Source organism: Achroia grisella, unplaced genomic scaffold (assembly GCF_030625045.1).
Source record: "Achroia grisella isolate CSIRO2021 unplaced genomic scaffold, CSIRO_AGI_Agris_v1 utg5201, whole genome shotgun sequence".
Taxonomy (NCBI): Eukaryota; Metazoa; Arthropoda; class Insecta; order Lepidoptera; family Pyralidae; genus Achroia; species Achroia grisella.
In genome coordinates, this window is record NW_026712911.1 from 41,842 (window position 1) to 67,501 (window position 25,660).

Below are 25,660 nucleotides of genomic sequence, written 5' to 3' on the forward strand. Positions count from 1 at the left end.
CTACTAGGTGTTATTCGGAACTTTGCTTCCCGGCTACGACCGTCTTCGTAATACAATATCTTCTCGTCAAATCTTATTAGTATTTCTAGTCGTCAATAACTAACGGACACATACTTTCGCATTTAAAATATTAGTATGGATGAATGGATAAATCTGAATGAGAGTAAGAGGATAATAAAGGCAAAATAATTATCCCTAGAATGTATATATTTTATTATGAATTATTAATCTACAAAGTATGAAGAAGAATTCTTGACAAACAAGCTATAACCCATAGCTTCGGGTTATAGAGGTCATAAAAAAAGTCCAAATGTACGTAGTTGTACATAAAAAAATATCTTGTTGGTCGTCACAAAGTAAACAAAACGATAAAACAACATTTTAACTCACTGTGCCATGTATTACCATTATAATGCCTACACATAATACATAGGTATTTGATAATCATGAACTATATATATTGTTTTTATTTTGTTTCAGTGTTCGGAGTGTAATGCATAAGTATATGGAGAAAAAGAATGAAGTTAACTTTGACAAAATATTTAATCAAGTATTAGGTAAGTTCCTACAGTAAAATACCTGTATCTATTTTTATGCTGTACCTTAAGGTAGACACAGTGAACCAAAACTGAGAGTATTAGCCCTATATCATTAACTTGTAATTCTAGAGATTCAACTAGATTTATATCTTGAGACAGTTTAGTTTTAACTTTTTCTTCAAATTCAAGTACTTTTGAAACAAAAAAAATGGGGAGTCTCAACGGAATCGGTTTACAGATAAAATGTTAAATGCATGCTAGCAATGCACGACAATGGTTTCTAACACTGGTGGAAAGCATTCCTTGTGAATTTACCAGGTTGTTGAGCTAACTGCAGGTCAGTTCACTTCATGATCGTCTTGTCATACTGCGAGTACAACATTCCAAAATCCATTACAAAAGTTTGCGACCGGTAACCCCGTGATGGTCGATAGTATCTACTGTATACTGTTACTAAAGTCATCAGTCATCACCCACGAATACAAAAAAGGGTAAAATAAATAAAACCGTCAAGTTGGTATCTGTTCGGGGTGATAAAGTGCAGTGATACAAATAATTCAGTTAATTTACGTCGTCTTCGAAGAATAATAAGTGACTATTGTATCGCGATTTTTCTTGGTTAATCTATTCTCGATAGTCGCAAAAACTTATTATAATCAAGATCCAAAAATTATTATATAATAACACTGTTATTATATAATAATTTTTGGATCGTTGTTGTCTAACATTTAGGGGGATGAAAAATAGATGTTGGCCGATTCTCAGACGTACTCAATACGCTCACAAAATTTCATGAGAATCGGTCAAGCCGTTTCGGAGGAGTATGGGAACGAAAACTGTGACACGAGAATTTTATATATAAGATGATCGTTCTCCAGCCTACTTGTGACCACGTTTTATGAAACAAAAAAAAAATACCTAGCTTTACGTTTTACGCCATGCGATGTATTTTTTTTTAATTGATGTTACAGAATTTGTTTAAAGACCAATTGGATCTTCTGTTGTTTAGGTGAACAATATTAACATTATAAAATGTTTCATAATGACTATGTGTGTACAATAACGTGTGAAAAAAGTAACGTCTCAAAGCGTCTTTAAAACAGGACTAACGTGAAGCCTAGATTACTCTCGAGAAATCACAATTCCATTGAACTATGTTGAAAGATGTATAGTCTTGTGTAAACAGAAGGGCCTTTTGAGACGCTCTTTTCATGTCGATTACGCTTCAGCTTTAACAACTCGTTCACAGATTGAAGTAGCGCCTTTTACCGCTTACGTACCGTAACGGCAATTAGCTTTTTATTAGCTTGCACACGTTTGTGTTTAGTGTTTGTCTAGATGTTTCTTTGAACGAGCACTCCGCTTTGTTTCTTGAATCAAAGTATCTCACATGAAGAAGCTTTGCACAAACATATTAATATTAGGATTTATTTTTACCTCAACTCAAAAAAGTAGTTTTAAATATTTTTGCCAACGTAGAGCCGACGTTCCACAGGGGAGCAATTTGATTTTGAAGGAGGACAATTAAAAAATTGATTATATTAAAATTATATCGAACTGTTTCATGAACAATTTCATAGTATTTTCTTTATGCATGTTACGTAGGAAGAAGGGGGGGAGGGGGTGGGGGCAGAAAGGTCAATGTGGGACATGGCACAAGAAAAGTTGGGGGAGCACTGATTTAGATTATAATAATTGGAGATATGTGTCAATCTATCCTCTGTCATGTAATAAAAGGCCCTTTGTTAAAGTATTCGGTGAATTACAAATATTCAAAATAGATATTTGTCAAAGGCAACTTTGACAAATATCTATTTTGAATATTACAACTTTCCTAAATCGATTTCAAGAAATCGGTACTGACGCTTCTTAAAATAACAGATATTCACACAGATAGTTTCTAGCAAGAATAAGTGGGAGTTAAAGCAACATTCTATTGCACAACTCATAGAATTCTACGAGTCATTACTTTTTATTCTTTTAGTTGTTATTTTCAAATTGCTTCTTTTTGTTAACGTGAGTAAAATAAAGAGAAACTGCCAGTGTGTGGATTACTAGAGTGATCTAGATAACTTTAATTCAGGATCACTTTCGCAACAACTTTCTTGTCGGGATTTGTATCGTAAACAAGATTAAACGTGAGCTGCGCGAAGCAAGGCAAGTCGTTTGCGCACGCACGCCTCCGATTTATTGCCGCCCTGCGTACAATTGCTCACAGTAGGGTTGTCTATATATAAAAGCAATTGTCAGGAGTAGCTGCATAGATGCCAGGCCTGATAATATCTGACTCCTTATATATATCTTTATGGTAATAGCATCCTGATGTGCTATAAGATAATGAATGATCTTAACGGGTACTATAGTTTATATTATGTGAGAAGCATTTACAAAAATAGTTCTAGCAACCCTAGCTTTACCAATAATGAAGTTACCTCATGTCGCTAAGGATAATGCTCCACTCTATCCAATTCTCTTCGGATGTGTGGAACGAAGTATATTTCAACTGAAACATTATCTTGATGAAATGCATTATGGAATTGCATGCAAAAGTCATTTGCTGTATTTCAGTAGATTTAACGTGAACACAACATTATACGGCGTGGCTTCAATGGGATAATCTAAATTGAGTATATCACACATACGTACGGAATATTGGTTTCCGTTATATGACACCATGTAATATGCTCCTAAGCCATCTGAATTTCCATTACTGTCTCTATTCACTTCTAGCTGATGTTTTATTAAAATTTACTTTTGGCCTTAAAACAGCATGATCTCACGGCTCTTGATTACTTTAGTCTTGATTGCTTTTTTTTACACAAATGGTTTTATTGTACTTCATCGCATACGAGTTAATGTTAGCTAGTTACACTGTTATATAAGGAAATAGTTTCATGGCCTTGTTAATAACCTCATTACATGCTAGATCAATTACAGTTTCATGTAAGTAGGCAAAAATTCATAGTCGTCTGGATTTACAAGTTTAAAATTGTAGTCAGTTTGAGTATATGTGTGGGTTTGGCATATGCGATCCAAATTACTTTCAATAGTTTATGTCAAACATGTGTCAATTCCAAGCATTTGATGTTTTCCAGTAGCCATGCTGTTACTACTGTTCGTAGAAAAGCACTTTGTATGAGGGGGGTGATACAATTAAAACTTACGAAAATGAATTTAAAATTTCATCTTTAAATGTTTTTATTAACCGACTTAGCATAAAAGAGTGGAGCCACTGTCAATTACAGTGTATAAATATGAAAATTTATTACCATCGTTATTATATACGATTATGATGTTTTTTATTCCTTTGCATTTTGCAATATCCTGATTTTGTGAAGATTGAAGTCGGATTGCTCTGTGGAACAAAATATACAAGACATTATTATTTTTAATGTAGGCGTTATTTCATTGAGCCACGACTGGTACAACGTTGTTATGAATAACTGTTAGTGTTTATTATTAATGACGCTAAAGAGGCAAATACGTCGTGGAAATCTGTACTCATACATTTCAAAATATATGACGTATATATATATCGTGTACGCAAATTTTAGTTCGACAAATGTAAAATTTAATGTAACGGTTAGTCAATAATTTAAACCTTTTTTTTTCTACAAAGAGAACCGATTTAATTCCTATCAAAAAATACGGGTTGAACTGTGTAGAAACCTGAAATACTGAACCCATTAAAAATGAATTATTGTAATGGGTTCAGAATTTAACAAAATATATCACTATCACACTGAAATACAGCAGAATTTACAATCATTTCTATTTTATGATTGGTTGAAAAATATACTTGCTGATCAACCAAGAAAATAATATTAGGGAGTAATGTCACGTTCAGAACATGATATAAGCACAACGAAGAAGTACAGTTCTCTTATCGGATCAGACCATTAATCACGATGAACATTCAATGAATATTCAATAGTCTACATTTTTATTTTGTTAAAACCATGGTTTTAAAGAAACCTTCATGATTCTTTTCAAATTGCTGCCAAAAGAGGAGGTTCTCCAATCGTCGGTATTTTTTACGTGCATGACACCCGATGTTTTTGTCTAAACTGTATGATTTGCTATTGATTGCGAATTATCCCAGATTTTTTTGTGGAACAATATTTACCTAATTAAGGTCAGTAAGATCAAATGCTATAATGTTCAGACGCGGAAAATTATTTATTTCGCGGATCATTTCCTTAATCTCAGGAAAGCATACATGTAACATGTGATACTACGTATCCTTATTAATTATCCAAAGAGTAGTGTTAATGTCAGTATTATTTGTCAAACCGAATTTGAAGTAATTCTGTGTTAAGTTTTATTTCGTCGATTTGTATTATGACAATTCTTAATATTCGGTAAGACTGTGAGAGATCATTATTGTGGAGATTTCTATATTATGAATTGGCGGACTTTTTTCGGTGGCGTCAATGAAGCTTGCGCTCGTGAATTGGTTTTGATTTATGAGGTCGACTGGCTCATGATCGGAATTAATGTTATGTTTATTACGTTACATATACATGAGCACAGCTTCTCGCAATCTCAGATTTTTTTTGAGATCTTCGCTTGTTTCTGACATGCTATGATCCTTGTGAGATTCTAGTGCATATGTGGTAAATGCATTATACTTTGGATATTCTAAAGCCCGTTAAAGATGTCTACTTACTAGGTCTAAAACTAAGTTTTGGAAAAGCGTTACTGCTTTCAGAAACTTATTTCCGTCAGCCTTTGCGTTAATCACGGTCTTTCCTTAACATTGGTTTTAAAGGATATTTGTAGCATTGAATCGGTTAGTGATTAATATGCTATAAAATAAATTTTACTATTTGTGGTTGTTGTTAGTATTGAGTTTGAGGAAATATGACAGTTTTATATTATATGATTGCAATATTTAATTGATACTAATTATAATTAATATTACTAATAATAGAATTTTATACAAAAATTATAATGGCTTAAACATATTTCACTTGTTTAGTATATTTTTCTTTAAGGCTATAATTGAACTTCGTACAGGTAATGTGGAGCTATGTTTGTTTTGTGTGTAAATTGCTGTTATTGATTTAAATGAAATGGACCTTTGAATATAAAAGCGTCTGTGGACGACACGATCTGAGACCTGATCTGTCGTGGTTGAGGTCTTTCCTTCTTTCTACAGGGAAACTGTCTTGGAACTAGAGCTTTACTATCGTAATATATTGACCATAGTCATCGTCGTTCTTTTCTAATGAATTCGCTAATCATAGCGAATAAAGTAAAGAAAGTACAAAATCGAAACAGACTATCAAGTCTAACTGTTTCGATGTTGTACTTTCTTCTATGATTCCTCACTGGTAATCAGCCTGCGTAAAACGTTACGTGCAGGCGTGTGCACCATTCTATTACTATTATCTAAATCGTCTCACGTGTCTCCCTTTGACAGGACTCGACGAATCGGCCACACGTGTCGATAGTAAAACCGTGTTGTAAATTGATTTAAATTTATTGTAGGATGATTAAGAATTGGACATACTTATTGAACTAATTGAATACAGTCTTAAAGTACTTAGCTTATTAACGAAAATATAGACATAGGAACTAAATATTAACTTAATTTAAGAAATAGATCTAGTTAATATATTACTACGATAAAAGTTGACAATATCACATTTTATTTGAGTTATAATAATATTATTAATGATATTCATACAACACATACACAGTTTGCGAATCGGAGATAGGATTTTGAAAATTTTACTTTAAAACAATTAGTGATTTTTGTAAGTTATTTATAAAACTAAAGTCATTTTATCATTTAATCACTTAAACTACATTATGATACGATCTGAATCAATTTCATATTGTAGAAAGTCTAAAAATCCGATATAGCGGCAAAGCTCCCGAGCGAGTTACAAACCCAATTTACGAAGGCTCCACTTCCACTTGCAGTAAATAACTTTATCGACTGCACTGGACATTGTACAAAGTATGTAGGGCAAAGATTTTATTTGAACCGTGTATGTATGTCACGCACGTATTCTGAGGCTACGTATAGAACTTGTGGAATATGTTATTCAAATCTCCAAGTGCGCAGTATAGGTAAGTAAGATCAAGTGATATACGTATAGCCAGGATTCAGACTAACCATAAAAGAGATTATTCAGGTTTATCTAATAGAGAAAGGAAAGTAGGAAATAAAACGTAACACGACGACATTCTTTTGATTCTACTTCAAAAGCTACAGCTAGTTCAGTAATGTATATATAAATACTACCGTTATGTTGGTAGTATTTATATATACGAATACAATTCAGTATATATAGGAAACGTATAGTACGTTACCTATATGTACTGAATTGTATGAAATAGACATCGTCTTACGGATTTACAACGCAACATTATCAAATTTAATTATTTAAGTCAAAAAAGGTTTTAATAATTTTTATGATGTAACTCACTACCAGATACCAAAACTCTGAGGTACGGTACATTTTTAGGTTTTTATCAGGACGAAAGATTAAGGCTGAAAATATGTAGACCCACACGTATAACCACTGTTATGCAAGATGATGGCCGATACAATAATAATAAAATAATATTTTACGTTACCGTAAAATTTCAGTAAAGAGATTTTATAGAAATAGAATGAAAAATAGATGGAAACGTAGATCAGCAACAGCATCATCAGTAGGTTCAGAAAACGACCATAAATCAAATATAATTAAAATGTACTATTACTGGGTTTTCTTAAGACATCATACAGCGAATTTCGTAATGGTTACTATTTTTAATGTACTAGAATCCGGCCAAACAGAAATATAGGTGTTCTAATATCATTCATTGACTTTATACGAATGAAATTATTACAACTTAGGGATTTATTAAATTTTACGTAAAAATCTTTCATCATAAACTTAAAATAAAGTAATTTATTATAATATTAATAGTATTATTAAGTTTATTACGCAATAATATATATTAGAGCTACTTAACAACCACAGTAAAAATACCTACTCTATTAGTAACTACATTAGTCATTTATGGTTCGAATAATCCTATAGATAGTAATGTATTTCACGTAATTTTACTGAAATAAATTATTAACTATATGTATCGTGTAAAATCACTTATTTTTAAATAATGTATTCACAGAAATAAACAAAAGGCAGTGATAAAATAAGCAAAACATGTCTTATTTTGTAGTCCGTGCATGTTGTTTGTAATTGGACGATATTAAAAATCTATTAATAAATAACACGGAGAAGCAAAATAAACCTGCTTCTCTATGTTATTTATTAATGGTTTTTTTCAACAACTAAAGGTACCAGTTGAATGTTTTTGTTATATTCTGATACGCTGAGATTTTATGTTTTGGTTGACCACACAAAATGTTTTCATCAATAAGGGAATAGCAGATAAAATTTTATATCCGCTGAAACTGCACTAGTATCTACACAATAGCAGTGTATTTATAATATTTTAAAGTGATATATTACAGATATCAGCATTAACAGAAATTTGAATGTAAATATATATGTGGATAGGACTAATTATAAACAATTCGATACTTTATCTGTGCCAGTTGAAAAGTGATAAACTTTTATAGATACCAATGAGTAAAGCGAAATATATAGGTATCGGTTAAGTAAAATATAGGAAAAATAATTCGATATTTCTAACATTTTTAATAGATACCGATTTTAATATATCCAGGCAGTTGATATAAAACTAAAACCGTCCATTTAAATCTATCAATCTAGGAATGTAGTTGAGGTAGGAATGTATGGGAGAGATCCAACGTTTTTAATTTTTCAACACTTTTTTACGGAGACTAAAAATGTTTATCTTTGATTACTAGTGTTCAATTAAGTGTTTTTTTTATATGTTAATTTTAACTCAATATAGTCTTCAATCAGTTTTCGACAAGACTAGCACTAGAATAGGATTGCTATTTTGTTATATTTTTTGTCAAATTGTATATTAAATTATATATATAAAAATATGTTTTAGTCGAAAATTACTATTATCTTCTTAGTAAATTAATGTCGCTATGGCAAAAGCCTCAATCTTAGTTACCATAGAGGTGCCAATATACATATTGGTTGATAATATGATATTCAAACAGACTGTAAATATAAAAAATACTTATAATCAAAAATGATTATGGTGCTAACACGATTTACGTCATAAACGGCAAAGCGTGATGTTTGTAATTGTATGTATGTATATGTACTTTAGTGACGATGCTGGGCTCCATTGAATAGTAGCAGTGGAATTTGTCATTCAGATTACTTTGACGTAAGAGAGCGAGTCATGGCATTCGTCTTTGTAATTATGTGTTACAGCATTATAAATAAATTGTCTTTGACGTAATGATATTTATAATTACAGCTTGTAAATAAAATTAATTTAACGACATCCATTACTTAAAGCTTTTATTAATTAGAGCAAGAAAAAACAGCAGAATAAAATTGGAATAAGCATGAACTATTAAGTACTATTCGACCATAACTATATACGTATGTTTTTTAATTGTAATACTTATATTAAATACCTTAAATTACCATACTAATTAGAAAATACTTAATTAGTATGGTAGCAATGCGCTATTATACCCTATAAATTGCAAAACTAATTATTGAAATTGGTTTGGTATTGGCGAAGGTATCATGTAACGTAAAGTATTCAGACGAATTGACAACTTACTATTTTTGTAATTCGATTTAAAACTGTTCGCGAAGACAATCAGAGAAATAAAAATTGGAAGTACGAATGAGTAAACAACCGATACTCAACAAAAAAAAAAATGGAATAGAAATCGTATCCGGTGTTGGATGATTTAGGTTTTGGAATTGTTCCTTCGTTCGTATTTTAATTAATGTTGTTCGCTATTAAATAATATGTGTAATTTAGTTACTTTATATAGTTTATTTTTGTTTCAGGTTATTTATTATTTAAGGAATTTTGTGAACAAACGTCAGAAGAACCAGTGCCACAATTAAAATTTTATGAAGAGGTAAAATTCACAGTTTTTTCTATTGAAATTTTATAATTCTTTAAGTCTATAATCATAATAATATTTTAACTGCAAGCTACTGAGTAACTATTCAAATACTTGTAAATAACCTTTTTATTAGGTAGTAATATTAAAATTATTTGGTTTATTTTAAAAAAATATGTGTTATCTACATAATTTTCTCGTGGAAAAACATTGAGAACCCCTTGTATTTTGGAAACGAATCAGTTCAGCGACATTCAGCATTGTTTAGAGACAATTGCATGTTTGTGGAGCAATGTAAATATTACCGTGTTTTCTGTTCCACAGATAAAGTTATATGAAAAACAAGAATGCCTAGATGAGAGGCGGCGGATCGCAAGAGACATTTATGACAATTTTATTATGAAAGAACTGTTAGCACATTCACATGTAAGTATAAATTATGAAGGTACCAAACAGTCTGTGGGCCTAATTATGAGAGGCTGACAACTTTCTTTTTCTTATTATTTGTATCAACACGTCTTATTACGTGCTTATTTATGATATGCTAGTGGCTCGCCGTGGTTTCGCTCTGGTGACATTTGTAAACCTACCTTAGAAATGAACAAACAACAGCAAAATTAAGTGCAGTCATATCGCCTCTGTCAGGGTGTTGCAACTTGTCACATTAAACATTTAGTTCATAGATATTAACATTGTTGTGCTTATACACAGTTATATATAGTAAACTCTATCTCATAACACTCTCGGATCACTCTGTCTACCTCGTAAAAACGCTTCAAAAGCTATTCTGTCCTTACACATAATCGCTACTTAATTCATTTTCATGGTTTGTGTCATGAGTCATGACATAAACTAAACTGTTTGTAATTTGGTTTTGATATTTTAAATTCGATCTTCGGTATTCATTTACAATTGACTCCGTTTATAGTCGCAATTTTCAGTTCATTCTTGTATAAGTAAAATTAATTAATAATTACATTTCTTAATTAGTTTGTATTTGCATTAGGGACATCCTGACTTTGACTATAATGATTAAGATTCCTAAAAGATAAAACTACTAGAGTATACAAAATATGATGTTATAGAACCTTATCCAGCACTTTTGAAACAGATTCTATTTAACTGTTCAGCGTACGTACTATTTGAGTCTGAGTTAAAAACAGCCTCTCAAATGGCTGTAGATACTATTAATAGTTAAATTATCAGTTACAATTGGTCTCATACGTCAATTGTTAACAATAGAGTAACATAATCTAGCAGCAGGATAATTACAAATAATTCGAAACTCATTCATTGCATAAGTATGTTTACTTAGTGGCTAGTTACCAATGAATCAAGGGCCATGCTGTGCATCCGGCCGAAGCGACGGTTGTTTGTATAATGAACCTCGTTAGTGGACTCTTGGCTTGGTGCCCGCTCCGTCTGAACCTTCGATAACAATCATAGCCAATTCTCTCAAGCTATACATAACATACTTATACAGTAATCTAAAAAGTATTATGGAACTATCATTACATAGTATAAAACAAAGTCGCTGACGCTGTCTGTCCGTCCCTATTTATGTTTAAATCTTTAAAAGTACGCAACGGATTTTGAAGCGGTTTCTTTAATAAATAGAGTGATTCAAGAGGAGTTTATATATATAATACATGTACACCCGTGCGGAGCCGGGGCGAGTAGCTAGTAATGTATAAACATAGCACTCAGTTTTCGCTGAGCAGATCTTTCATTTTAAGGAGTTACACCAGCAGTTGTATATATACACTACCACAGCTGTATAGTGTAAAATCGATGTGATTTCACTACAAAAGGCGATCTAGAAACGAATGTTCATAGAATTGGTCCCTGATATTAGAGTCATTTCTTTAAAGGGCGTTAAGTAAACTTAACCTTAGGCTAAAAGAACATTTCAAGAGTATGGTAGAAAATTGTTCATGAATGTACTATAGTTTTGTACGAGTTTGGAACGCTTGGTGATTGTCTATATTTGTACTAAATGAAAATCGAAGGTCTATTGGCAGATTGAATGAAATTTCTTGATTGATGAACTTTAACTTAATGGTGTAATTAGAATAAGGAAACGTATTGAATGTCATTATACGTTTATTGACGACGTACATCTATAGTATACGTCGGAAATCTATAACATTTGCATAGATTTAAAACTTTCCTCAGCAGTGATGACAATCTTATTGTATTCGAGTAAAATCTGCTATTATAAAATAAGTTATAGACGGTTAATTGAGCATAAAGAGGCTGTTCAAATCACGCGCAATGTATTTGTTGAATTTAAATGCTAGATAGCACATTACCTTGGCATATACTTTCTATCTCGATAATTGTTTTCTATTCTTAGCATAAATTTATTTTCAGTACACTATTAGTTGCAGTGATTCTAGGTGTATGTACGTACTAGTGTATATTTATATAGTTACGATAAGGCAAGCCATCAGCTATAGATCCATAGGATTTGTAGGTTACAAGTAATAAAGTTTGTGCATTAACTTGGTATTTTACTTTTAAGGGTTTTTTATTATACACTTGAATCAATATTTCAAATTTCAAGATATTTCATAGATTGACACTACTTATGTCGTTTATAATTATTTTAACATTTTTTATTACGTATACATTCAATATATTTTTACTTGAGTGTATATTATGAACCCCAGTAGGTACCGAACTGATATTTTTCTTTTTATTTTTGATGTTTCATTGATTTTTTATTAGAATGTAATGCAGATTCCAACTTTAGTTATGGAATGGATAAAATCATGCATTTTAAATGCACTCTGTAGTCTATAAACACCTGACGAGTAAAGCTTGAAGGTTTCTACGGATTGTCTTTAATATGTTTATATTGGATGACGTTGTTCTATATTTACACTTTCCTTTTATAGGTTTACTATCTGCGTCAAAATTTAGATTATCCGTAAAATCCTTCCAGCTGTGGTTATCGATCGAGCAGCTTTAAGTTTCCCTCGAGATTTTACTTCGGGTCCAACGAGGTACAACTATATATAATGAAACCCGATTGAAAAAACAAATTTTGTTTTAGTTTAATTTTTGCAAACTTAAGATAAAATCCTCATTATAATATGTGTTACTTTATTAAGATAAAGAAAAATATATGATCTTAATAACTTTATACATATATGTTATATATATTTATTTTGCACTGATACTATTTAGACAATTTTAGTTGTTATTGTATTTATGTTCTGAAATTAATAGGGGTTAAAATTAATATTGTACAGTTTATCTATTGTCTATTAATCCTAAAGAAAACAGAATACTGTAGTAGATAAAAGACAATCCATCACACTTCAGATTTATCTAGTGATTTAATTTGACAATGATAATTTCAATAGTTGTAAGTATAACTAGATTAGATTAAAAGTGGTTGATGGGCAATATCACTTAAAATTTTACGTCATTATAAATTGTGACCTATATCATATATACGAATCGTGTTCATTTAGTACATAAGATTTAATAATTAAATTAAATCGCTTTGTAGATTTCCTTATTACGTCACGTTTATTTTCAGGATTATTCAAAGGAGTGTGTAGCGCATGTACAAAAATATTTAATGAAGCATGAGGTGCCACCGAATCTATTTGAAGTACGTATTTATGATTTGTTTCGACTCGTTGATTAGGTGATAAGTTGGTGTCGTTGTATTGTTTTAGTCAATACAGTAAAAAATATTACATTTTCAATGAAACTATTCTTAGGCAGGCTTTGTACAATCGTCTGCTTTGGTACCATTGTCCCATCTATAATATATCACTCACCAAAAAGCTGGCTTTGTAAGATGCGTTTCGGTTGAAGGCTGAGGTAAGACAGGGAAATTATAGTGTACGGATACATGACACGTAGTTCCCCGGAATAGCAATGCATTAGTGGCGCCATAGGTGTCATATTATAACATGTTTTTTAACTATTCTGATGCTGTTGGCCACAGGTGGCCTTTACATAGTCGCCGAACGATATGGGGAGAGTACAGTTAACACTCCAAATTTGCGGATGGAATTATGGAGCGGATGGCCTTCTCCTAGTTGACGTATATGACTTTAATCTGTGGGCCTTTAATCACAGCTAAGAGTTTGAACATCGGCTTCGCTAAGGGTTCGAAACTCGGCTCAGGTCGTCGTAGTTTTGATCCCCGTGTGAAGTAGACTGGAGATCGATCGGAGCGGGAGAGGGAGGGTGTTAACACTTAATATAATTTGGGTCGTCAACTAATTTGTTTACCATTTCAATTACGTTAAAAAAATCTTATCCGTTCGAGTTAATGAAACATTTTTTGAGTATATATTATAGTAATTTTTCTAATATTATGAAACATTTTAATATTAATTGACACTGAAATGTATCAACGGATTTTAGTGAAATTTCGTATACAGGTTATGTCCAGATTGACTGAGGATAGTTTTTATTCCAGTTAAAATGCACAAAGCCGTGGGTTTAATTAAATTCAATTTGATTATTAGGAAAAAATGAATGTCGACCTACTTCACCTGTAATGGAAAAATAGTTAGGGCTTCATACAGTTTCAGTTAGTTTTAATTATATTTTTTTGTTCAGATATCACGTGTATTATTTATGTTACAGCCATATATTGAAGAAATATTCCAGCATCTTCGAGGAGAACCATTTAAAAATTTCTTAGAAAGGTAAGGTTATAAATAGAAATACTTAAATGGCTATATGCTGAAATTACAGAATATTTAATACGCTCATACCGAAATCTCGTAACATCTTATTGTCAGTGATTTTTTTAAAATCAATTCTCAATATATGTCAATTATTATTTGAAAGTGCTCTTGTAAAGAACTAAGACGTTTATGATTCAATACCTTTCACTCAATTTAGATTTCGGTATCAAAAATATTATTAGAAATTTCAAATAAAAAATATAAAGCATTTGTAATTTTAGTGTAACATTTTATTTACATACTTTTTCAATATCGATCAAAAATATTTTAATGTTACATAGTCATTTGTATTGAAAATTAATATATAGATATAATTGAGAAGACGTTACAATACCAAATATTGGTGAATAAATAAAATTAAATACTGAATGATTATTTTCTGAATTTCTTTGTTTCAGTGATAAATACACAAGGTTTTGTCAATGGAAAAACTTAGAATTAAATACACAACTAACAATGAACGATTTTAGTGTTCATCGAATTATCGGGCGAGGTGGTTTCGGCGAGGTGAGTATGTTTAATTGATGATATTTGTACTAAATGAAAAACTATGATATGAGAAAAACCTGTTAAAGATTTTATACAATTTGTTACTGTAATACTGGGAACATTGACTGCGAAACGCAAACAAGCTGACAGCTCATCTGGAAAGTCATAACATCATAATCGTCGGCTATAGACATAAATCCCACATACGTCGCTATTTGTGAGAATTAAGGTGTTACAGATTGCTCTAGTTTTCTTGTCATTTAAATCGCAACACAATAACGCCTGTGTTTATATTTCTCAGGAAAATTTATGTAAATCGACATTCTGCTGGGTGGTTTGAGTGGTGATAGGGAATTTACCGCAACAAGTAACAGGAAATTACGTGTTGAACGTTTTTTACTATTTTCGATTCCGGCTATTTAGGATTACTACAATAGTGGGAATTCTCAAAAAGTCTCTTGATTTTTTTTATATTTTATTTCTTTTTTGATAGATTTATGTTCTAATATTATAAATGCAATGCAATGTTTGTTTTTCTGTCTATCTGTTTGTTACATTTTCACAGTTATTGTTTATACATGTTTCGATGTTCATATTACAGTAGTTTTTAGATACATATAAAACTAGCCTATGTCCATCCTCGTGAAAGAATCTCATTAATCAAGTCTTTCATTATTAACCGTTCAGTGTTCAGTCATTTAGTGGTGAAAAGGTAACAAATAGCCCTCGCAGTTATAATTTTAGTTGGAAATTTGTTGCCGTGACAGTTATGCTACTCGACTTATATCTATGGATATCTCGCGGTCACTGTATGCACATCTGCATATGCATATTAATAAACTTGAAACAATGAAACTGTCAACTTCTGTGTACTTTCTGTCTGTATTACCTTGAGTAACGATAGGAAGGTACTTTATTTTTAGTACTGATATGTATATTACAGTATCTTGTAAAAGTAAGAAAATCCCTTATCTGTACCTGAAGCTCGTAATATTTTGCGAGCAATGTCGATTAACGAATGCGACATAAAATTTCATCTTGTACACAGGTATATGGGTGTCGGAAGGCAGACACGGGCAAAATGTACGCGATGAAGTGCCTCGACAAGAAGCGCATCAAGATGAAGCAGGGCGAGACACTCGCACTCAACGAGCGGATTATGCTCTCTCTAGTCAGTACCGGGGTGAGTGCTGTTCAATTTTATATCTTTCTTAACAGACTACAAATAATGGCTGATATTCTCAATATTTGTTGTTATTTTTTTAAACCGCATACTTTGTTACATTATCATCTGATGACGATGAAACATGTTTGTTACATTGAAGACTTTTTTGTAGTAGATACTAAATTATTGTATTTTTTCGACAATAAGAGAATAGTATGAATGTGATGTATCTACTAGCTGTTGCTAGCGGCTTCATCTGCACAAAATTTCATCTCCTGTTACACTCCTTCCACATTAGTTCTTGAGATAAAAGATAGTCTATGTCCGTTTATGTGACAATATATCTTAATTTTTAATTTTATTAGAAACGCTTTAGTCGTTTAGCCGTGAAATGACTGTTTGTACAGTCAGTGTGGCTGTCAATTTGTACGACAAAAGTTTTGCTATAATAACATAATGGATCTATAATATATAAATTAGCGTACTGTGTAAGCATATGTGAGATATTTTTCACTCATATAATCCAAAACTGAAAATTTATTACAGAAGAATAGAAGTAACATTATGAAAAAATACCATAATACATTCCTGCTATTTTTTCGAAATAGTATTCATGGAGTATTTACCACTTTCGTTTCTTGGTAGAGGCCAACTAATTATGTATTTAAAACGCCGCTTGTCAACACGTAGTTTGTCCCTGGGGTGAAGATTGTAATCGCCATTGTCAAGGTGAATTCAACGGTGGCCTTAAATACGGTCAAAATAAAGATTATCTTTAATTACTATGACTATTTGTAGTAAATAGTTAGCTTATTAGTTAGTTTATCATCTATCGACGACGATATCATTGATATAGTGTTACAAGTGATTTATTTTATTATTAATTATATTTGTTATTGCCGCGAGACACAGTGTAAATTAAAATTAAAAGTAGTCAGGTCAATAAATTCAAACTAAAAAAAAATTTTGCGATTAATTATTTTTCTTTAATAAATTAAATTAATTGTCAATTAAAACTAAATAAATGTTCAAACTTCTTTAGTCATTACTATAGATATAATATCTAATATCTAATCTCACTGATGCCTAGAGAACAGTTAATCTCAATATTAAACGATTCTATGTATGTATGTATATTATTTTGTGTTGTATAATACGACATATACGTGAAATTGAATGATATTTATAAATATGATGATTGAATGAAAAAGTTTTAACGTAAAAAACTAAAAACTACTACAGAAGATTAGTGATACAACCTGTAAAGTTTCACTGGACAATTTCCAGATCAAACAGTCGGCTTCTGGCTAATACTTATCTAATTTATATACCTACAAACAAGACTTTGTTGGGAGGGACTTAACAGGTTTCGGAATTGGAGTGGATATAACACGCTCATATCGTTAACATCGCACCATTCACGCTTCGTTTAGAACAAAGGAAATGCGATTTAACCACAATAAAACCGCGTAGAACGTTTTGTACGTCACGTGTTTCATATTTACGTATAGCGGTTTTTGTATGAAAAGTTTCAAGTTTAATAGTAAAGTTTGAAACTATTTGTGACGCTTGTAATATTAATAAATAATATAAACTATATTAGAATTTAAAGGTTGTATTACTTTACTGTAGCTATAGAACCTTTAACTTTCTATTACCTATTTATTTCGTCGAATAAGCATTACATATGAGGTTATAGAATAATATAAGAAATACGGTCATATATTCACATAGACAGTTAAGTTTATTTGATTAAACAATTCACTTAGAATTATAAGTAGTAAACTTATTCGGTAGACTATTTGATCTAGTCGCTTAATCAAAATAAATGGCATTTTTTTATGTCTTCTGTGCGTTTATCAATAGCTTAGTAGCTAGCTTAGCATAATGTTAATAACACTCATATGATTATAGTTTCCAAATATGGTGGTGATTTAAGAATTAGCAATGATTAGCCTGAATATCTGCTTCCCTTGTGTACAAATGCACTTTTCGGTACACGATTTGTTAGGGTATATACGCTAATATGATAGGGATAGATAAACAACACTATATACATCAGTGCATACTGTCACGCCTATAGAACCCATAATACGGTTGCGATTCCTGAAGATTATGGTGTTATCGCTCCGTATCCAGTCATTTCAATTTTTGAAGCTAAAAAACTAAACTTGCTAAAATAAAATTGTTGTCAAGATTAGTGTTGATCAAGTTTATAATTTATTTCTATGCCAACTTCAGAGTATTCCATTTCGCAATGGTGAAAAATCCAGATTAATTCGAATTTATTTATGATAGACCTACAACTATTTTACTACTTGTCACGTATCAGTTGTCAGGGAGATGTTAACTACAAATAAATACGATATTGTTATCACTGTGCTATTTATAACCCCAAATGAAGTACGTACATAATGTGTTCTATCGAATACTATACTTTATTTTTTATGTTTACTGATAGTGCTTTTTGATTCGTTCAATTCTAGATTGATCGTTTTTATTAAATAAATTTAACTAAGTTACTTATTTATATACATATTTAAGAATACCACGGTACATTTACTGGCAGTGAATGGCGATGACATTTTTTCAAACCGTTCACAATTTTACACCAACCAATTTGTAATTTTTATGTTGCACCACTAAACCCAAGGATGTTTTCTCTACAACATTAATAATTTTAGAAAATTCATCTCTAGGGGCCTGTTCCGAGTTCACTCTGGAGCTTACAATTTTGTGAATTTTAATAATGTCTCTATAAAATAGTGGAATACTAATCTAATCGAATCTAAAAACGGACCACTACACCACTATGACGGAGTTCATTTAATGTCAGTATAGTTTGAATCCTATTCTTTGCATTGATATGTTGTTGTTTTATATTTACTTAAATGTGGCATCAGATTTCTTATCTAAACATACTATATCTAATCCATTCAGATAATTAAGCTAGATATTAGTCTATAAATTTCTCTATAGAAAAAGCCACTATATCAGCTATATGAAGATCAATGAGGATAAAATCTCGACGTCGAAGGATAAAAAGTTTCCAACAAAGTATAGAAAACGATGCTGCAACTTTATATGTGGCTAATGAAAAACTGCTTAGATACGGTGTATTTTGATTCTCTCTCATTCGCTAACAAACTTGTTTAGTACAAACAAATGATTGATTTCTTACGTATTAAACTATTATTACATTGCAATTATCATTTGCCAATATTTTATTATATAAAAGAAAAATTACATAATGTATACAATTGTAGGTGTGTTATAATAGAATATTGTCTAAGGAGAGAATTTTATACAAATTCTATGTATTGACAAGATACTGATTTTCGTATAAACATCAAGTAATACGACCCTACAGTTGTTAATTGTTATTGAACTCAGTTGATAATTATTACGTTATCCACTAACTGCTTGATCTGTAAGGTAACGAGTTATAAATACTTGACCCAGGTGAAATAGACCACTTTGTTTACATTTCTAAATCGGAAACATCTGCCGTTTCACATCACAAGCATGAAAGTATCTAAGAATTACGATTATTGCTATTTATTTTAAGATCTTTGTGATGTCGATATCGCCACCCAGTACCTAAATATATATTTTGAATGTCTACGTTACTCTTTACTTACGATATCCTTGCTATTTTTTATAGTTACCGGTTCGACAAGTAACATAATTCATTAGCTATTAGAAATAGTTTGGTCGTCTGATAGTGTTATGCATTATAACTGCCAAAATAGAAAGTCAAATAAGCTGACAGCCCACCTGATTGTGAGTGGTAACTATCTTCTATATAAATGGGCATCACGTTAATATATACTGGCCGTGTAACACTGATGCGTTGTCATTTCTTAGGGCTAAGGTGTCATGCTGTACCTTGTAGTTTTACTGCCTTGTCATATATTTCATACGATGTGTGAATGCATAATTATAATGGGAGCTGCATGGCGACCGACATACAGGTACGCAAGCGATGCCCACGCAGATGATATCGTACAAAGTCTACTTTGGTAATATTATAATTGTAAAAAGTATTCACAGTGTATTATTAGCCGAATTTAGCCATGTCAAATGTCTTGTTTCAACAACAACGTCGATATTTAATACTTCTATCTCTATCCACATTGAAGTTACTGTCGTGATAATATCTATTTTCTCTCACAGTAATAAGATCTTATTACGCACCCATTCCGATGAATTTATACTTTTAACCTACGCATAAGATGACCTATACAAATAAGTATGATAACACCAGTTTGATTAATCTCGGATGAATAAGGTCTAATAAATGTCAAAATTTTCTTGGATCATTTGCACTTGAGGAATTCATACAAGACTTTCAAGCAATATTCCTTTAATACGTTAACATATATTATATATCATGTACTAAAATCAGTAAATATATAGCATGTTGTAGTATAGTATATATAGTAAAATAACAACATCAGCAGCAGTTGTAACGCGGTCTTATGAAAATTAAACTTTACCCAGTCTTTTCGTAACTGAAATATGTCTACAAATTATTTATGGTTAATATTATAAATATGTTTATGTCTCTGTCATATAAATCTCTAACAAAACATCTTTAGAGTCGTAATATATTAATACCAAATATAAGTCTTTTGTTCAGAGAAACGTCCATGCTACATGCAAAATAAATACTTTAACCATGCTCGACCCCAATTAAAGGAACGACCGAGGGAGTTGGGTGTTACGGGGGTAACATTTTGAATTTTTTGATTTATTTTTGTTTTGCTAACGAGTACAAGGTTTTTATTGGCAAGACCTTGATTTAACACGAGGGGTTGGACATATATAAAATAATCAGTAATTGAATGTGTGGACAGGGTAACAACACGAGCTTAAATGATTTTCTCCGGCAAGGAACAGTCGTAAAGTCTGAGAAAACGGCAGGGAAGCAGTGAATGTATATAACTTATATCTGCAGTCAATACTGACCCTTCATTGTTGAATACAGTAGAAATCAGAATTGATTCTTAGGAAATAGAGAGAATAGCATTAGTATGCAAACTCGGCGGATGAAGAAGTTTCTACATTGCACCGCATTGTAAGTTAGCATAGGAAATGTTATGCATGAAGTAAACTACTATATTGTACCTATTACAACGTTTGAAATTCAGATAGTTTTTGAGGTTTAGAGAGATCAACAAACACCCATTTATTTTTATATACATAGATTTAAAACTCCACAAAGTTAGAGGTTTGCATTTTGATGCTTTTTTAATCGGTGACGTGGTCATGATTTATATGTTTGGTATAATAAACTATACTGTTAAGCTTTTTTTTTCCTTTTTGGGTAGCCTGATGCTAACTACAATTTGTCCAAACATTCCTCCACAATCAATAAGGCCTCGGTGGTCTAGCGAATTAGCACACCGGGTTCGATTTCTCGCCCGATGGAACAATTTTTTATTTATGATATGAATTGTTTTCATATTTAAGTATTGCTAACTGTTATAGTAGCCGTAACATAGACATCGCTTAGCTAAAGACTAGATTGCTCTGTGTGAATTGTCCAGAGTTATAATTATTATTATATTATTACTTTCGACTTCATTCACACTCCGCACTTGGTACACTTGGCATGAAGCTCACTTTATTTTCCACACCAATAGCCGTCTGCGTCTTCATGTTTATACTGTAAGGAATTCGTTTAGAAATAACACGATTTATTTCTTGACTTACGCCGCTGATAACCGTAAACACTTCATATTAAAATCGAATGTTTCGTAAGGTACTCGAGTTATTTTAAAATGAACTAATTATAATACATATTACATATGTAGGTAATGTAAATATAATAATATTATCTCAGGACAATTCACACAGCGTCATCTAGTCCCAAACTAAGTGTAGCTTGTGTTAATAATACTCAATACTCAATATTAATTGTATTCCATAATATTACAATGAGGGTTCTAGACGACTGATATTAATATATATACACCAAGATCGATACAAACAATTATACTCATGTATATAAACGTTTGAACCGTGCGAGGATTTGAACTCGCAACTATCGGAAGTAAGACAGTGTGCTAAACCGCTAAACCATAGAGGCTGTTAAATATAAATAATAATGTCAAAATTAGTAATTGCTAACTGAGGAATGTTAGGATGTGTCTACAATTATTCAGTATTTTAATTATCAAAACAAATATAACATGACATTTTTTTTAAATTATTGTATAAATATGAAAAATATTGTAAATTTATTACTCAATCACTGGTGTTAAAACATTGATATTTTTTGCACGAATTTATGAGAAACAACATCGCAAATCTGTCTAATCTATACTAATATTATAAGGAGGTAAAACTTGAGAGTTTAGATGTTCGCGATAAGGCCCGGTATTGCAGATCTGATTTTCAAATCTGAGTGTTGAATAGTCCATTTATCGAGAGATATATATCATCACGCTGCGACTAATACCGCAGCGGAACCGCAATTTAAAATTTTGCAAAAACGGAAATTGCGACGCAGACGAAGTTGCGCGCGTCAGCTAGTATAATATAAATAGCAATGAACTAGTGTTTCTTTTGTGAATTTATTATGGACTAGCTGTTCCCGCGACTTCGTCAACGTGGAATTTAACTATATTTTTCTAAAATAAGAGTAGCCTAAGTAAGTCCTTATTACATCAGCTACCTGTCTAAAAAAGTCCCGTCAAAATCGGTCCAGCCATTTCAGAGATTAGCCAGAACAAACAGACAGATATACAAAAGTTGTAAAAAATATTATTTTGGTGTATGTTACGGTATTTATATTCAAATGCATGTAGTAAAAAACGATTATTTCAATATTACAATCAGACACCAATTTTATTTATATGTATAGATATCGATTACAATTTGACTAGATTCAGTACAACATAGTGCTCTAGATAATATACCTATAGGTAATACGTGATATCCCATCGCATTGCGGACATAAACGATACCCGACCAATTGGACTGAAACGAATTGAATCGCCCTCGATATCACTTCCGTCCGATGCTTTTAATTTTATAATGACATGGATATGAATGTCCTAATCTGACTGGACATAACATCAGAATATATGAGAAAGCTCGATACAAACATACACGCTATATCATATAAGAAACCTTAACTTTAATTTTTTTTCTACTCTTTTTAGTAGTATACAGGCAACTATAATAATATACTTACTACAAACCTATATATAACTCTTAGAGATTCTTACCTTTCAAAAATTAATAATAATATCGTTATAAAAATCTATCATTTTCTTCACAATTAATACATACATATGAAGTTAGAGCCTTGTTAGGGACTCAAAAATAATTGTAGACGTTCTGATGACAGTAGATTTGATTTATTTTATGGTAAGTTTCTTTAAAAGACAATAGAGATTTAAAAGACAATTAGCGATATCTTTGTAAGTATTAATAGGCGACTTTAAATAAAAATACGTAATATTTTTCAAGTTCTCGTGTTCTAATAGTTTTAGACCGATACACATGGATTTGTGAAAATAACGTATAAAAAGATATGTATTCGTTATCCACGTAACAAGTAATATTTTATTCCTCCTGACCTAAAAGGCTTCCCGTAAACTTTAACAAGGCCAACGGTATCCAAAGCAAAGTTTATAAAACGAGAAACTGTCTGTTACTACGTTTATATTATTATGTAGTCAAGTTTTGGCATGAATTTTCTTTCGCCATGGCCTCGTTTTGAAACTTTATGCTGTGTGGAACCCAATAAACGTTTTTATGTTTACGGACAAGCAAACTCAGTTTTATAGCAGGGGCGGGCTATGTGGTTGACAAATTTTATCGATATCGAATTATGGATGTCCGTCGCGAGTCGATCGTTCGATTATTTCAATATAAATAAACACGCGGCATGTCTTGACTTGTCATTTTTTACTTTTGGAATACAAGGCTTTCTCCCAACCAGACTGAACACAGTATGATTTTTACCACCCACGTTCATGACATCATCGCAGCTGTTCAGTTGTCGATGTTTGATTTATTGAATTTGAAATCTGACCATTTAATAACTTGCCGATTAATGTCTGCCGTAAAATGCCGTGCGTTAATAGTATATTTCTGTAGTTCCAAAGCTGTAGTACTCCTCTGGGGACTCTTTTACTTGTCAATTAGCTGTGATGAGGAAGGCTAACACCGTTCAATTTATTAATTGACAACGTTAATTTTACACAATGTTGGAGAGCTCTTTACTTGTTAGTTATTGTGGTACGTGGATCATGAAGTTTATAGAGTGGATGATAGAAGTGAAGTCAGCAGAGAGAGTGATTTTAGATATTTGAATCGAATCTAAACTTTTGAACTAGTTGTCGTGACTGGAATTGACTTGTATTTGTTATACATGTAAGTCAAAACAATACCTGTAGCCTATAGTATAATAACATACAGTGCTGAATTGATTATAGGTTTGTAAGATCAGGATTTCCGCAATTACTTGTTCTCGCTATAGTTATCGTGGAGACAACGTATCTGTCTCTGACTTCAATCTATGATTATCTTAGTTGCATTTCGATGTGCTGTCGAATGACAAATCAGAAATTCTACCTATAAAATACTTATATAAAAGAATTTACTACTATATTTTTTTGTTATTTTCAAATTTAAGAAATGTAATATTGTGGAAGTAAGTAACCTTACATTGCTTTTATGGTTCGTGCAAAAAGTTTTAATGCACTTTAGTTAATTTCGTTCAACGTAGCAGCTTATCTTTTATGTGCGGTCGTCTGGTGGCCGGGTGGGCGCCGCGTCGTCTGTCTTACAAATAATACCACGGGATCGTGGTTATCATCACCCTGACACGCCTCCTGGTGGGCGGATCACCAAACTGTTATTAGTGTACACAAACTTTTATAGAGACCAAACTTCTTATCGTAGCAAGAAGAGTGTGCGTACCTCATGTTATATGTACATTTTGACTCTAAAACTTGTACTTTATGGAGTGTATTGTCAAATAAACGTTTTATCTATCCATTTTATTGTTTTTCACCACAACCTATTTTTATTATACCATGTTATTATTTTGTTGGCTGTCAGATTTTTAGTCCTCTATCGTCAGCCAAACTTCATGAATGGCTATCATTATACTATAAACATACGCTACATGATTAGGGTTACTTTCTATAAAAATCGATGTTGCTTAATCCCATTAACAAGTTCTGAAATTAAATTAGCTGTCAAATGAAAATGTAAAGTTTGTTCTATAAGTTGACCAGTATATAGTAGATATATATATATATATGTAAAGAGATAAGAAGCGTTATAATTATTAACGCTTGAAGGAATATTACCATCGTGAGCGGCAGTAATCGATACGATCCGGCCGAATGTTCAAATCACACGCCCACCAATCAAACAATGGGAATGCACTAGTCGTTACATGCAGTTAAATATTTCCGCAACCCATTTATACATCCCGCAAGTACGAAGTTTTACTGCTATTAATGCTATTTTGCATACCGCACAGTTATTAAGTTATATTTGACGCGAGAGAGCGGCGTAGGTTTCTGTTAGGTAACTGTTCATCGGTACGTAGTATTATTAGGTGTTCTGTGGTATAAATAAGCAACTGGGCTTATAGTGTTTATCCTATTCAAAACAATTCACGTGACGATAATTTTGGGTTATACGGGGTTATGCTATCAGTTTTAAAAGGGTCATATGTTATATCAGATCACATTTCGATGGAAATCTGCTAACATTAACATTGCATTCCTTA

General features: G+C 31.7%; 1 protein-coding gene across 1 annotated transcript in view; it reads left to right on the forward strand.

The window, feature by feature from the left end:
* Nucleotides 1-25,660, forward strand: part of LOC131847315 (G protein-coupled receptor kinase 1) — a 43,914-nt gene that overhangs the window by 5,475 nt on the left and 12,779 nt on the right. Inside the window, exons 2-8 of the mRNA XM_059196867.1 lie at nucleotides 481-557; nucleotides 9,464-9,537; nucleotides 9,847-9,948; nucleotides 13,073-13,147; nucleotides 14,140-14,201; nucleotides 14,642-14,750; nucleotides 15,781-15,915. Of these exons, the coding sequence (XP_059052850.1) occupies nucleotides 481-557; nucleotides 9,464-9,537; nucleotides 9,847-9,948; nucleotides 13,073-13,147; nucleotides 14,140-14,201; nucleotides 14,642-14,750; nucleotides 15,781-15,915 (634 nt within the window). The remainder of the gene's footprint in view (nucleotides 1-480; nucleotides 558-9,463; nucleotides 9,538-9,846; nucleotides 9,949-13,072; nucleotides 13,148-14,139; nucleotides 14,202-14,641; nucleotides 14,751-15,780; nucleotides 15,916-25,660) is intronic.